At 39.0% G+C, this 15,833-nt stretch overlaps 1 protein-coding gene across 2 annotated transcripts in view; it reads right to left on the bottom strand.

Moving 5' to 3' along the window:
- The window catches only part of LOC108666692 (ras-responsive element-binding protein 1), a 41,560-nt gene that overhangs the window by 9,780 nt on the left and 15,947 nt on the right, over positions 1–15,833 (bottom strand). The window contains exon 2 of one of the 2 annotated variants that reach the window (XM_018153610.2): positions 6,059–6,554. In XM_018153610.2, coding sequence (XP_018009099.2) covers positions 6,059–6,554 — 496 coding nt within the window. Of the gene's footprint in view, positions 1–2,133; positions 2,500–6,058; positions 6,555–15,833 lie in introns of those variants that run through there. The other variant, XM_047882457.1, reaches the window with a different exon arrangement.

Genomic DNA, 15,833 nt, shown 5'->3' with positions numbered 1-15,833 from the left:
TCAAAAACTCGGGATGATTATAGTGGGTTCTATTTCATTATCACGGGACAATAAAGTGATAAAAACTGTGAGATTAAAGAGGGAGTCATCAATATGGCACCTGATGTGCTGGTGAGAGATAGCGCTGCTCTAGCGCAGCCTGTAGAGCAGATAGCGCTGCTCTAGCGCAGCCTGTAGAGCAGATAGCGCTGCCTAGCTGTAGCGCAGATAGCGCTGCTCTAGCGCAGCCTGTAGCGCAGTATAGCGCAGCCTGTAGCGCAGTATAGCGCAGCCTGTAGCGCAGTATAGCGCAGCCTGTAGCGCAGTATAGCGCTGCTCTAGCGCAGTATAGCGCTACTCTAGCGCAGCCTGTATAGCGCATGTACGTAGCGCTGCCCTACAAAATGTGTCGCGTTACCCCTACAGTTCATGAGCTAGCAGATCAAGGTAGAAGATTACTTAAGGAGTCCAAGTTTAACATACGCGTAAGAAATCTGCTGTAAAGAGGACCACAAAATCAGTTTCATGTAAACTGAAAAAATAAAGATAATAATACGAAAAATATTGAACAAAAAACTAAGAAAAATTAAAAACATTTAACTTGAACAAACGAATAAGAAAGCCGGTCCAAGAAAAATCAGGTATAACGCGAGAGAATTTAATAACTCTTATTTAAATACCAAATTATCGTATACTCGAAAAATACTAATCAAATGAACGCAATTAACGTCTCAAGCACAAGCGAGGACAGTTCACCCTGAGAAAGTACAACGTTCGCCCGATAGATCAGTGTGTTTGAGGACTGAGGAGTGTTTTCCATGTGTGAACACCACACGCAACGATATGCTATACACACGGAGATTCTGATAATAGTTTTTCTATCGCCCCCAGAATAGATAAATACAGAAAGTGACAGCATCATCGATAACAAGTGTCAACCGAGCAGCGATAACGTACGTGGTCGTTTCGCGGGTGGCAGACGACACATTTTGGGGCAGATTTGCGCATGCAGATAATCGTAGTTCATACGTAATATGCAAAAATAAACACGTTTCTATGCACGAATGTCCATACCTAACATTATAATAGGCACCCATACACAAGTGCCAACACATAATATACATAAGTGTTCATTTTCATAATTAATATACTTATAGTCTTATATCTTACCCGTAAGTGACTGACGTAACTTCTCGATCCCAAACCACTAGGTACGAATAGCATTGACGACGGTATAAATGTATCCGTGACGAAAGGGTTAATACGCATGAACGTCAATTTATCAAATTCTAAGCGTACATACACGGCTATACGTTCGAGACTTACATTCGTGTCTTTATTTAAACATTCAACTCGATATATTCGGATACATTAATGCGTTTCTATTCCTATACGTAAAAAAAGTTTAAAAGCTGACAATTCAGTCATACAAGTAGATGCAGACTCATACGATTCAACAAAACATTGAAGTTCAGATGAAGAATGAGTTCAGCAGATGATGACTCATGTGAATTAGAGTTTATCGTGAAGTTGCGAGTGGCAATAAATGTTTAATATGAAGCGGATCTTAAGGTACCGCGTATAAGGTCCATGCAGCATGCACATGCAGACTCGCGGACTAATCCTAATCATATACGGGGTCACACAGGCTAGCGCGTTTAGTCTATCACCGGTATCATTAACATCATTATTCAGGGCGTATTCAAATGCATTAATGCCCACGAGTGTATTCGTAGGCAGGAACAAATACGTTGAGTGAAAGAAAGTAATTAAAAGTGTTTTCTTACCATAAGATAATGAAATAGGTATGCAAGAGCAAGGAAGTCGAGAGATACCTAGCTAGGCCTAGTCTCACGACTCAAACCTGACGAGCCGGCGTATTAGGCTATTCCTATTAGGATAATGGCGAAGTTTGAAGCCCCTGGCTGGCCTCATAATTTCACATATATTTTATAAATATGATAAATAGTTTATTATTCTTTTTATTATGATTTCACGCAACGTCGCTCAAAACCTAAACAAATTAAATAGATAAAAAATATTAATAAGTATAAATTTGACATGCAGGTGAAATTGCAGCGGAAAGTTTAAACATTTCTTAGATCTTTCAACATGCACAAAATACGAACGGAAATTTAATTAAAAGCAACTTACTTTTGTCGAGAGCATCACGCACGAACCCGAAGACTTTATGCTTGTAGAGATCGTTGCTAATCACCATATTTCTATGCTGATTTTGACCATTGAATCATAAATTAATGTGATTATATTTTCAATTTTAGATGACTAAATTCGCAAAAGGCTCAGTCTCAGTGGCTAATATATTTATCTTAGTTGCTTTTAGCCAAAGAATCAACAGTGCACAATGATTTAATTTCCTGTATCAACAGTTATTTTTCTCCGTTCACGTTTATTCTAAACATCGTAAATTGGTTGTCGTAAATGGATTGCAGTGCACGCTGCACGGGACTAGAAGATACCAGGCGAGCTGCAAGAAACTTTCACACACGCAACCTAAGGATGCAGTGACTACTGACGCACTCGTCACGAGCTCGTTGCATTATATACTACGGACGTAACAGATGCCAGATACCTCTGGTCTCGATTTTTAATTATCTTGTACATAAAATTAGATATTTTGCATATTGGTTGTGATAATTTTATTCGCTGGGAATTGTGATATAATTTATGATAGTGAAAATTTACGATAATTTAGACTCATAATCCATAAACATTTACGAGAGACAAGCAAGTTGAAGATAATTTCGCTAAATTATTTGCATGAAAAATTCAGTTTCCATTTACAGAAACCGGATATAAGAAATTAAATTGCATTATTAATTATCCACATTTCAAATTGAGTAGAATAATAGAGGGTAGCATATACTGAATATAAATGATAGCTAATACATTGAATTCGCGGGCTATTTCATCTGGCAGTTGATTGCAACCCGATTCTTCTTCCAAGATGGCAAGCGCGGGAGAAGGAAACGAGCAGGATGATGGTTACGTTCTCAACAGAACTACAGGAAAACTGCTAAAAAAAGAAGCAGCCTCTTGATCAAGGCATGTACATTAGCAGCCAGCGGATACAAGGGAAGGTGCAATATCCCCGCGACTTACTTTGCTGAATTTAGCAAGACGGCACGTAAAAACTGTTTAATAAATCGCCTAACATAAAAAAAAGTTTTTACCGCGAAAAAAGAACTTGCGTAAAATTCTATTGAGCAAGAAAGAAAATAGTTTGGACCTGAAATTGAACAGATTGATTTAATTTGAAACATAATCATTGAATTTATCAATTATACAAGAGATTGAACAAATGCAACTAAATTATTCATTGAACATTACTAATCGTGATGCATATATGATGTGATGCCTATATGATGTCATGATGCCTATATGATGTCATGACGCCTATATGATGTCATGATGCCTATATGATGTCGTGATGCCTATATGATGTCTGATCTCCCGACGCCAGCAAGAAATTTGGTTCGACTCATTGAAAAAACGAACAAGAAGATTGTTAATAAAAAGCATGCTCTGGTCTTCAATCAAACTTGCATAAAAAAAAATAAAATAAAATATATATATAAATAAGACAGAAGTTCCTCTACTGAATTTAAATGATCAACCACAAAATAAAATAAATATGTATAAATAAGGCAGCTTAATTAGCCATTAAAATTTTCTCAACTAAATTTAAATAATATGCGTTTAAAAATTACTTTTTAAAGACAACACTTCTAATGAATCCAGCGTCTCTGATGTTACACATGTACAATGAATTTTTAATTTTATTATCAAATATTAAAAAAATTAATTTTTACATTTTATCTATAAAATAAAAAATAAAAAAAATGTTCAAAATTATTTATTCCGTCAATTGATTCATATATTGTCTCCAACTTTACGCAAGTGTGCGAAATTTCAGATCGATTGGAAAGGTAGAAGTGTGTTAAATATTGATTATAAGATTTGTAGAAGACAAACAAACAAGAAGTGGAGTTAAAGAGAAGTGTTGTAAAAATCGCTCACAAAATAAAGTATATATAAATAAGGCGGTTTAGCCATTAAAAGTTTGTATACTAAATTTAATTGATCGCCTACAAAATAAAATATATACATATAAGGCAGCTTAGCCAATAAAAGTTCCTCTTCTAAATATAAATGATCGCCTACAAATATAATATATAAATAAGGTATCTTATTTATATAATATAATATGAATATAATATATAAATAAGGTATCTTAGCCATTAAAAGTTCATCTACTAAATTTAAATGATCGCCTATAGATACAATATATAAATAAGGTATCTTAGCATGCACGAGCACGTGTATCCAGGATACGACGATGACGTCACGCTCGCGACGTCACAAAGCAGCGCGCGCCCCACGAGGCCCCGACGTGTGGGGATGCCCAGCAATTATGCCCAGGGTCTGGGGACATTGATCCCGGAGTTAAGAAGTCATTGCTTATTATGCATAAGCCATTATTGTGTGGTTGAACTTATTAATTGCCACAACTTTGGACTATAGAAAGAGTTTTGAAGTCAACATCTATAGCTGGAGCGCTGATTTGGGCTATTGAAAGGCGAAAAAAAATATACGATCAGTACTCACTGCAGTGAGTGACAGAGAGCGCATTTTCTCGTCGACGAAAACGTGAAGTCACGAAAGTCATCACGTGAAGTCATCATGGTCAGTGATGGGTTAAATGGGTCAGTGATGAGTTAAATGGGTCAGTGATGAGTTAAATGGGTCAGTGATGGGGTAAATGAGTGGTTGCAGAAGCTTCACTCAGCGTCTGAACGCAGCCAGCCAAGTTCTGCGTAAATGCGAGGCGCTACGCAGAGGTCACTAGAACACCGGAAGGATCAGGGATCGGAAGGAGATCCTCTAGCGGAGATCCTTGATAGGCTCCGGGATTACCGTGACTATCACTAGCAATAAAGCGAAGTCGGATCGCTGGTTACGTTCATATAGGATCCGCAGTAACGATGAGGCCGTAATTTAGTCGACCATATCGTCGAATAATTTATTAATAATTTCATTTATTTCATAATTTATTCGACCCGTGCGAGAATGCCATGGTAAAGCAGAGACGTGTTTGTAGGTGGAAAATGTCATGGTAAACAATGATTTATGAGGTTTGTAAAGCTTCTTTCGTGATCCTCGAACTGGTTTAATGGTTTACCTTATAGTATCAACGGTCACCGTATATCATAGGTCATTTTTATGGCTACTGATTTACGTTAACCGTGTAGGTTTGTATTGCTTCTTTCGTGGTCCTTGAACCGGCTTAATGGTTTGAGTCAACCGTGTATAGTATATACTACCGTCACCGTATATCATAGGTCAGCATGCATGGTATGGTTGCCGTATTGCATTTACGGCCATTGTACAGGACTTACGACCAACGTATAACATTTATGGTCACCGTATAATAAACAACTATGGCAATCGCATGACATTTATGGTCACAGGACAGGATTTAAGGTCTTGTGAAACATTTATAGACATAGAATATCATTTATGGTCATCGTATAGGAATTAAAGTGGCCGCGTACAACATTTGAAGGCAGATAATATCACTATTGGTCATCATGCATAAGATTTAAGGTTAGTGTGAAGTGATCTCGCACCACACTATGCACGAAGATGGGTCGGAACATCACACTTATAAACGGCGCCGGATTTAAGGCTGGATGTTCATATACCACGTGACGACAGGATGCGCGAATATAGCGTGCATCATCGAGTGAATCAGATGAATGAACACTAAAATAGATGCACACGTATTACACACAGACACACACACACATTCACACATGCACTTGTATAATATCATCCGAATATCATCTGGAATATAAGTATGACTAATACACAATTAGTCATTAGAATTACTTCGCAATTAACGGAAACTTGCAAGCAAGATGTCTAAACTGCAATAAGTTTAAAATGGTCTATTCTCAGCCCTCCGTTTCGAGCAACATCACGAAATTATTAATTGTATAATAAACGAAATGAAAAATCCTCTCAAAATTACAAATACGTTAAGCAAAAAACTTACCTTTAAATTTTTTGTTTCCTTTTGGTACGCCCTCTTCCAACATGGACTCTACGTCACCGAAAGTTTCTTCTTCCTCTTCTTTTTTGAACTTCATTGAAGAATCTTTGAGCTTCATTGAAGAATCTTTGAGCTTCATTGAATTAGAGTCGTTCTTAAGAACCTGAGCAGTTGTATGGATGCAGGTTCTGTTGTTCTTCGCAGCTCGCCGTTTTCTATGCGCATCAGAAAACTTTCGATGGGTAACCGAAATAGAAACTTCTCTGCTCCGGACATCCGCTTTCTTCGATCCTGATTTTGTAACGTTCCCCACGATTTTTTTCTGTAGACCAGGTTTTTTTGGGGAAGATCTAGGAATGGAATTCTTGAGGTTCCCACGCAGGGTAGAGGTTTTTTTACCACTCGATGTAAATTTCTTGATTTTATCATGCGGAGTGGTGGCAAAATTGATATTTTTCGAGCGTAGTCGCGAGCTGCGAGGCTTCAGCTGCCGGGACACCTGCGCGATCACAGATACATCGCTTAATGACCTGGTAATTACCATGGGGAGCCACGCCATATCAGAGACAATCAATATTATCTCTACCGAGGAACCAATAGTTCTGCTATTGGTCGATATAACTATCATGAATAAACCAATATAAACTCAAATAACCGATCAATGTCAGCTGAAACAACCAAACTATATTTTTATAATTATTAAATTTATCCTCGCTCATGTATAAACCAATATAAACTCAAATAACCGATTAATGTCAGCTGAAACAACCCACACTATATTTTTATAATCATTAAATTTATCTTTACATCGCTTATTTTTCAAGGTTTTGTTATCACAAATTGCTACATGAAATTGATCACGAAACAAAAATTATTTGCACGTTTACTTACTGATAATTTTCTCTCGATTAAAAGTAATACAAATAAATTCGCTATTTATTTGTTTCTATAGGGATAAAATTTTTTAAAGAATTGAAAACATCGAGTTGATGTCACCAACATCAACATCGTCACGCTAAACATCACCACACGTCACACTAAACATTACCACACGTCATGCTAAACGTACATCACCACGCGTCAAGCTAAACAACACCACACGTCATGCTAAACATCACCACACGTCATGCTAAACATCACCACATGTCACGCTAAACATCACCACGCGTCAGGCTAAACATCACCACACGTCATACCACACGTCATGCTAAACATCACCACACGTCATGCTAAACATCACCACACGTCACGCTAAACATCACCACACGTCATGCTAAACATTACCACACCACGCTAGACGAGCGTCGTGTCACATGATGCAATAGAAGAAAATTAAGCTTGTAAACATGAGAATGCACGTAAATGCTCATAGATGCACGTAGATGCACGTAGATGCACGTAAATGCAGATAAATTCACGTAGATTGATGCACGTAAATTAACTAAAATGCATTTAAATGCAAGTCCTGCCTAGTGAATGCCTGCATGGCCGTTTGAATGCAGCGTACAGACAAGTAATGGCTGTAGATGCACTGGGGTGTGAATGCATTCAAATCTAAATGCACAATTAGGTGCATGCACGTAAATATCGGTGCACTGAGATTCAAGTACCATTGAATTTATATGCAAATATAATCATTCATGAAAAAAATGTCGAGTCTGCATCATAGCCCGCATTTCGTTTTAACATGTCATGACAAGCACATTTGTTCATACGAATATATTTTAATGAAAATGCGCAGAAATAACTCACCTTTACGTCGGATCACTAACATTTTCTTCATTTTCAAACGTATGTAAAATGATGTAAAATTCCCTTCATCGCCGATAATATCATATTGCTTTAGTAAAAAAGAAATGTCGTACTAATATTTTATGTGGTAAATTCAAATTATTTTCGAATGCAAACGAGTGGATTTAAAGTATTCAATTTCATTTTGATTCCTTGGAAAATTTTATTGAATCTGTGTAGTATGGAGTAAAATATTCAAATTAGAATTCATTACAACACTTCTCTTTAACTTCACTTCTTGTTTGTTTGTTTGTTTGTCTGTCTGTCTGTCTCTCTGCTACAAATCTTGTAATCGAAATTTAACACACTTCTACTTATCCTATCGATCTGAAATTTTGCACACTCGTGTAAAGTTGGAGACAATGCATGAATCAAATGTCAAAATAAATGATTTTAAAATTAAAAATTTTTTTTTCAATATTAAAAAAATTGAAAAAATAATTTTGTCAGCTGCAAATCTTATAACTGATATTTGACACACTTTTACCTGTCTAATTGATCTGAAATTTTGCACACATGTGCAAAGTCAGAAGCAATGCATGAATCAATTAATAGAATAAATAATTTTGGAAAAATTTATATATTAAAAAATTATATATTAAAAAATTGAAAAATTAATTTTTTTTATATTCAAAAATTAAATGAGAAATTCATTGTACATCTGTAAGATTGGAGACACTGGATTCTTTTGAAGTGTTGTCTTTAAAAAGTAATTTTTAAACGTATATTATTTTTAAAGTGCTTCTTAACTGCTGGTTTATCGAGAGTTATATTATTATCACATGGCGTTGTTGCATTTGCTGTTCTCAATATAAAATTTGATGATTTTTGCTGCCTGTTGATTTTGCTTCTCTGTTGTTTCATCATGAACAACTCACATCAACAATTGAGTGTCAGAAGTTTATGGACCTGAGCTCCACAATATATTTATCTCAAGATGGAAGGGATATGAAACATAGAGAAAACTTGGAGAAATTTTCTAATTTTTTAACAAACTAAAAGAATTTTAAAGAAGATATGATGTATATTAAGAACTGGAATTTAAGGGCAGGTGAAAAGATACAAATTTCTATTGTGTAGGTGCCAAAGTTATAATTAATATTGATATTTTGGTAGCATAGTTTGCCAAAAAAGTGCAACTTACATACAATGATTGAACACATTTTAATTTATAACAACTAGCATATAGTCCTAATGGTTAGTGTTACCAAAATCCAATCAAGACAAATATTCGATAACGAAATGCTACCGTCGGAGCCGCACAGTATTTTTGTGCAAAAATGTTATAGATTATAAATTGAAAAATATTAAAGTGAGATGCAGAGAGAAAAATATTTATTTTACTGAATTATTTCCAGTGTCGCAATAACACGACGGACGCAGAGCGAGGGCAGCGAGCACGGATCTCGAGAGGCACACATCCAACCTCCACGGCGCCGCGCGCCAGACTGAGAGCTGCGAGGGCTGAGGGCACGACTGTGAGAGCAGCGCTACTGCTACACNATTGTTGTTATTGCTGCTGTGCATAATACTGTTGCTGCTGTTATTGTTGTTATTGCTGCTGTGCATAATACTGTTGCTGCTGTTATTGTTGTTATTGCTGCTGTGCATAATACTGTTGCTGCTGTTATTGTTGTTATTGCTGCTGTGCATAATACTGTTGCTGCTGTTATTGTTGTTATTGCTGCTGTGCATAATACTGTTGCTGCTGTTATTGTTGTTATTGCTGCTGTGCATAATACTGTTGCTGCTGTTATTGTTGTTATTGCTGCTGTGCATAATACTGTTGCTGCTGTTATTGTTGTTATTGCTGCTGTGCATAATACTGTTGCTGCTGTTATTGTTGTTATTGCTGCTGTGCATAATACTGTTGCTGCTGTTATTGTTGTTATTGCTGCTGTGCATAATACTGTTGCTGCTGTTATTGTTGTTATTGCTGCTGTGCATAATACTGTTGCTGCTGTTATTGTTGTTATTGCTGCTGTGCATAATACTGTTGCTGCTGTTATTGTTGTTATTGCTGCTGTGCATAATACTGTTGCTGCTGTTATTGTTGTTATTGCTGCTGTGCATAATACTGTTGCTGCTGTTATTGTTGTTATTGCTGCTGTGCATAATACTGTTGCTGCTGTTATTGTTGTTATTGCTGCTGTGCATAATACTGTTGCTGCTGTTATTGTTGTTATTGCTGCTGTGCATAATACTGTTGCTGCTGTTATTGTTGTTATTGCTGCTGTGCATAATACTGTTGCTGCTGTTATTGTTGTTATTGCTGCTGTGCATAATACTGTTGCTGCTGTTATTGTTGTTATTGCTGCTGTGCATAATACTGTTGCTGCTGTTATTGTTGTTATTGCTGCTGTGCATAATACTGTTGCTGCTGTTATTGTTGTTATTGCTGCTGTGCATAATACTGTTGCTGCTGTTATTGTTGTTATTGCTGCTGTGCATAATACTGTTGCTGCTGTTATTGTTGTTATTGCTGCTGTGCATAATACTGTTGCTGCTGTTATTGTTGTTATTGCTGCTGTGCATAATACTGTTGCTGCTGTTATTGTTGTTATTGCTGCTGTGCATAATACTGTTGTTGCTGTTATTCTTATCGTTGCTGCCGTTAAACTGTTGTTCTTGCATCTGCTTTATTTGTTATTGCGTAAATTATTGTTTTTGTTCCTATTGGTTTGGCTTTAACTATTGTTAGTGATTTTTTTATTGCTATTCAATAAACTATTGCTGCTTATTTTATTGATGCAGCAGCTTAAATTGATGTTGCAGGAGCAGCAGCTTTTGTTTCTTTTACGTGTTAAGAAACAAATTATTAGTATTATAAATATTGCAGCAGATGTTATTGCTCTAGCCGTTACCGCTGCTGTTGTTATTGTGCAGCTGTTATTGTGTGCGAGTGTAATTGTATGGATGTATATTTGCATGGTAAGATGTGTGTTGTGTGAGGATGTGTGTTGTGTGTTGATGTGTGTTGTGTGTTGATGTGTGTTGTGTGTTGATGTGTGTTGTGTGTTGATGTGTGTTGTGTGTTGATGTGTGTTGTGTGTTGATGTGTGTTGTGTGTTGATGTGTGTTGTGTTGATGTGTGTTGTGTGTTGTGTGTTGATGTGTGTTGTGTCAATGTGTGTTGTGTGTTGATGTGTGTGTTGTGTGTTGTGTTGATGTGTGTTGTGTTGATGTGTGTTGTGTGTTGTGTGTTGATGTGTGTTGTGTTGATGTGTGTTGTGTGTTGATGTGTGTGTTGTGTGTTGTGTGTGTGGATGTGTGTTGTGTTGATGTGTGTTGTGTTGATGTGTGTTGTGTGTTGATGTGTGTGTTGTGTGTTGATTTGTGTTGTGTTGATGTGTGTTGTGTGTTGATGTGTGGATGTATGAATGTGTGTTGTGTGGATGTATGTTGTGTGTTGTATGTTTATGTATGCATGTGTGTTGTGTGGATGTGTGTTGTGTGTTGATATGTGTGTTGTGTGTGGATGTATGGATGTGTGTTGTGTGTGGATGTATGGATGTGTGTTGTGTGGATGCGTATTGTGTGTATATGTGTTGTGTGTGAATGTATGGATGTGTGTTGTGTGGATGTGTGTTGTGTGGATGTGTGTTGTGTGGATGTGTGTTGTGTGGATGTGTGTTGTGTGGATGTGTGTTGTGTGGATGTGTGACTGCAGCACCAGAGATGTGGCTGAGGCAACCAGATGAGTTGGGTGTGGCAGAGGGTGTGGTCAGTTCCCCCCTCTACCCTCACTTCCCCTCACCCTAACCCTCTACTCTCATCTCAGTCGTCATCTCGTGACTAGCATGACGCCCTCACTCTACGTCCCTCTGACCCTACATCTGTCCATCATTTTTCCCCTCACTCTAATTCTAACTCTTATCCTCACTCTGATCCTCTCTCTAACCCTCACTCTGTCCGTAATACGACTATACCCTCACTCTGTCCATAATACCACTATACCCTCACTCTGTCCGTAATACGACTATACCTTCACTCTGTCCATAATAAGACTATACCCTCACTCCGTCCATAATACGACTATACCCTCACTCAGTCCATAATAAGACTATACCTTCACTCTGTCCATAATACCACTATACCCTCACTCTGTCCATAATAAGACTATACCCTCACTCTGTCCATAATAACACTATACCCTCACTCTGTCCATAATACGACTATACCCTCACTCTGTCCGTAATAAGACTATACCCTCACTCTAGTCATCCCTCTATGCCTAACTTATGCCAAGCTCCCCTCCAACTCCCATTTTCCCCTGCTTAGGCCCCCAACCCTCACTCTCGTCTCCCTCACTCTCATGGCTTCCCTCGCCAGCCGACCTCAGCTTCCCTCATATTTTACTGCACTTCCGGTGACTCATCGATGTTACATTTTTTACAATAAAAGACGAGTAAACTGGAGTAAAATTATTGAGAGCCTGGTGCTCATAGAGAGCCTGGTGCTCATAGAGAGCCTGGTGCTCATAGAGAGGCTGGTGCTCATAGAGAGCCTGGTGCTCATAGAGAGGCTGGTGCTCATAGAGAGGCTAGTGCTCATAGAGAGGCTAGTGCTCATAGAGAGCCTGGTGCTCATAGAGAGCCTGGTGCTCATATAGAGCCTGGTGCTCATAGAGAGCCTGGTGCTCATAGAGAGCCTGGTGCTCATATAGAGCCTGGTGCTCATAGAGAGCCTGGTGATTATAGAGAGCCTGGTGCTCATATAGAGCCTGGTGCTCATAGCAAAAAATGTTAAGTCTGACAATTTTAGAGCAAAAAGGCTAGTGACTAATAACACTGTGTCAATAACACCAAAATAAATTAAGTTTTATTACCCCAAGAGAAATAAACCTTGGGTCACAAGATCTGTAGTCAAAAATATGAATTTAAATTACACGGCGTCTTAAAATCCTCATTGGATATTCATAATTAAAAAAACTCTTATAACTTCGTTTGAAATAACCGTCCAGTTAACTTGATACAAAAAAAACATGTGAATCATTGGCGGCCAGCTTGTAAATGGACGACCATGCCAATAAGAAACCTACAAATTATTTAAATCTTTAATATTTACCGAAATAGCCTGAAACAATTCATTATCAAGAGGAAACAAGTGAAGAAATTCTACGCAATAATAAAGCTGGGCGACGGCTGGGCATGATGCTGGGCATGATGCTGGGCATGATTCTGGGCATGATATTCTACATAATGCTGGGCATGATACAGGATATAATGCTGGTCACAATGCTGGGCACAATGCTGGGCATGATGCTGGACACAATGTTTATTATAGTTCTGCACCCTGAGTCTAGCGGCTGAGCTGTAGCATTGGGCGCAAACTCCACGGAAGCTGACACCAGGATTTGAATTACGCGCACAGTCTGCAGTGACAAGTCCTGGAGTGTTAATATATAATAATATAATAATATTAATATAATAAAGTAATAAATATAATAATAAAAACCAATGACATATAATAAGATGAAATAAACTCAATAAGAGAGAGAGAGAGAAAGAAGGATGGGATACAAACAAAGCGTAGGTCAAGATATTCAGCATACACATGCTACACAGTCCTACCTTCTGCAGCCCACACAACCCAAACAGCCTACACAGCTCATGCAGTCTAAACAGCCCATGCAACCCAAACAACCTACACAGCCTACACAGCTCATGCAGTCTAAACAGCCCATGCAACCCAAACAACCTACACAGCCCATACAACACACACACACACACACACACACACACACACANTCTCCATTCCTGTCTCACATCCTCCTTCTCTTCCTTCATCTCCATTCCTGTCTCACATCCTCCTTCTCTTCCTTCATCTCCATTCCTGTCTCACATCCTCCTTCTCTTCCTTCATCTCCATTCCTGTCTCACATCCTCCTTCTCTTCCTTCATCTCCATTCCTGTCTCACATCCTCCTTCTCTTCCTTCATCTCCATTCCTGTCTCACATCCTCCTTCTCTTCCTTCATCTCCATTCCTGTCTCACATCCTCCTTCTCTTCCTTCATCTCCATTCCTGTCTCACATCCTCCTTCTCTTCCTTCATCTCCATTCCTGTCTCACATCCTCCTTCTCTTCCTTCATCTCCATTCCTGTCTCACATCCTCCTTCTCTTCCTTCATCTCCATTCCTGTCTCACATCCTCCTTCTCTTCCTTCATCTCCATTCCTGTCTCACATCCTCCTTCTCTTCCTTCATCTCCATTCCTGTCTCACATCCTCCTTCTCTTCCTTCATCTCCATTCCTGTCTCACATCCTCCTTCTCTTCCTTCATCTCCATTCCTGTCTCACATCCTCCTTCTCTTCCTTCATCTCCATTCCTGTCTCACATCCTCCTTCTCTTCCTTCATCTCCATTCCTGTCTCACATCCTCCTTCTCTTCCTTCATCTCCATTCCTGTCTCACATCCTCCTTCTCTTCCTTCATCTCCATTCCTGTCTCACATCCTCCTTCTCTTCCTTCATCTCCATTCCTGTCTCACATCCTCCTTCTCTTCCTTCATCTCCATTCCTGTCTCACATCCTCCTTCTCTTCCTTCATCTCCATTCCTGTCTCACATCCTCCTTCTCTTCCTTCATCTCCATTCCTGTCTCACATCCTCCTTCTCTTCCTTCATCTCCATTCCTGTCTCACATCCTCCTTCTCTTCCTTCATCTCCATTCCTGTCTCACATCCTCCTTCTCTTCCTTCATCTCCATTCCTGTCTCACATCCTCCTTCTCTTCCTTCATCTCCATTCCTGTCTCACATCCTCCTTCTCTTCCTTCATCTCCATTCCTGTCTCACATCCTCCTTCTCTTCCTTCATCTCCATTCCTGTCTCACATCCTCCTTCTCTTCCTTCATCTCCATTCCTGTCTCACATCCTCCTTCTCTTCCTTCATCTCCATTCCTGTCTCACATCCTCCTTCACTTCCTTCATCTCCATTCCTGTCTCACATCCTCCTTCACTTCCTTTATCTCCATTCCTGTCTCACATCCTCCTTCACTTCCTTCATCTCCATTCCTGTCTCACATCCTCCTTCACTTCCTTCATCTCCATTCCTGTCTCACTTTACCCTTGTTTCAACTTCGAAATTCCTCTACTTAAAATCCTTATCTTGCTTTCTTTGCTACTCCATCTTTATTTGCTCACATCGATTTGTCTTCATTCTTCCAGCCCTCTTCATTCCTTTTCATCCCGCTCCACCCTCTCCATTACGCTTACTGCCTCTCCATCCCTCTTCGTTCCTTTCCATACTTCTCCATTCTTCTTCAAACTCCTCCATTCCACCTCATACCTCTCCATCCCTTTCTATCATGCTCCATTCTATTAATCCTATATAATATCCTATAATTTTATATAATCCTATAAATTCCTATCTATTAATCCTATATAATCCTATAAATTAATCCATTAATTTCTATATATTACTCTCAATTTCTATTAATCCCGCTACAGCCGTCTCCATTACGCTTAATAGCTCTCCTTTCCTTTCCATCCTTCTCCATTCCTCTACAAACCTCTGAATTGATCTATGTATCACTTCATTCCTTTTCATTTCTCCCCATCCCCATCACCCTCTATCCATCCCTTTCTATTCCTCACCATCCCTCTCCATCCCTCATTATTCCTCTCCATCCCTCTCATCCCCGCGGCATCAATAAATCAATACCTCAGCTTCTGTTCTCAGGCTCTGCATCTAAAAAATTCATCCGCAGTCGCCATTGCAGCTTCTTACCTTACTGCCCTTACTGCCCTTACTGCCCTAACTGCCCTTACTGCCCTTACTGCCCTTACTGCCCTTACTGCCCTTACTGCCTTACTGCCCTTACTGCCCTTACTGCCCTTACTGCCTTACTGCCCTTACTGCCCTTACTGCCCTTACTGCCTTACTGCCCTTACTGTCCTTACTGCCCTTACTGCCCTTACTGCCCTTACTGCCCTTACTGCCCTTACTGCCCTTACTGCCCTTACTGCCCTTACTGCCCTTACTGCCC

Source organism: Hyalella azteca, unplaced genomic scaffold (assembly GCF_000764305.2).
Source record: "Hyalella azteca isolate HAZT.00-mixed unplaced genomic scaffold, Hazt_2.0.2 contig1365, whole genome shotgun sequence".
Classification (NCBI taxonomy): domain Eukaryota; kingdom Metazoa; phylum Arthropoda; class Malacostraca; order Amphipoda; family Hyalellidae; genus Hyalella; species Hyalella azteca.
The sequence above is the reverse complement of the archived record's forward strand: the minus strand, read 5'-3'. Positions and strand labels throughout refer to the sequence as shown.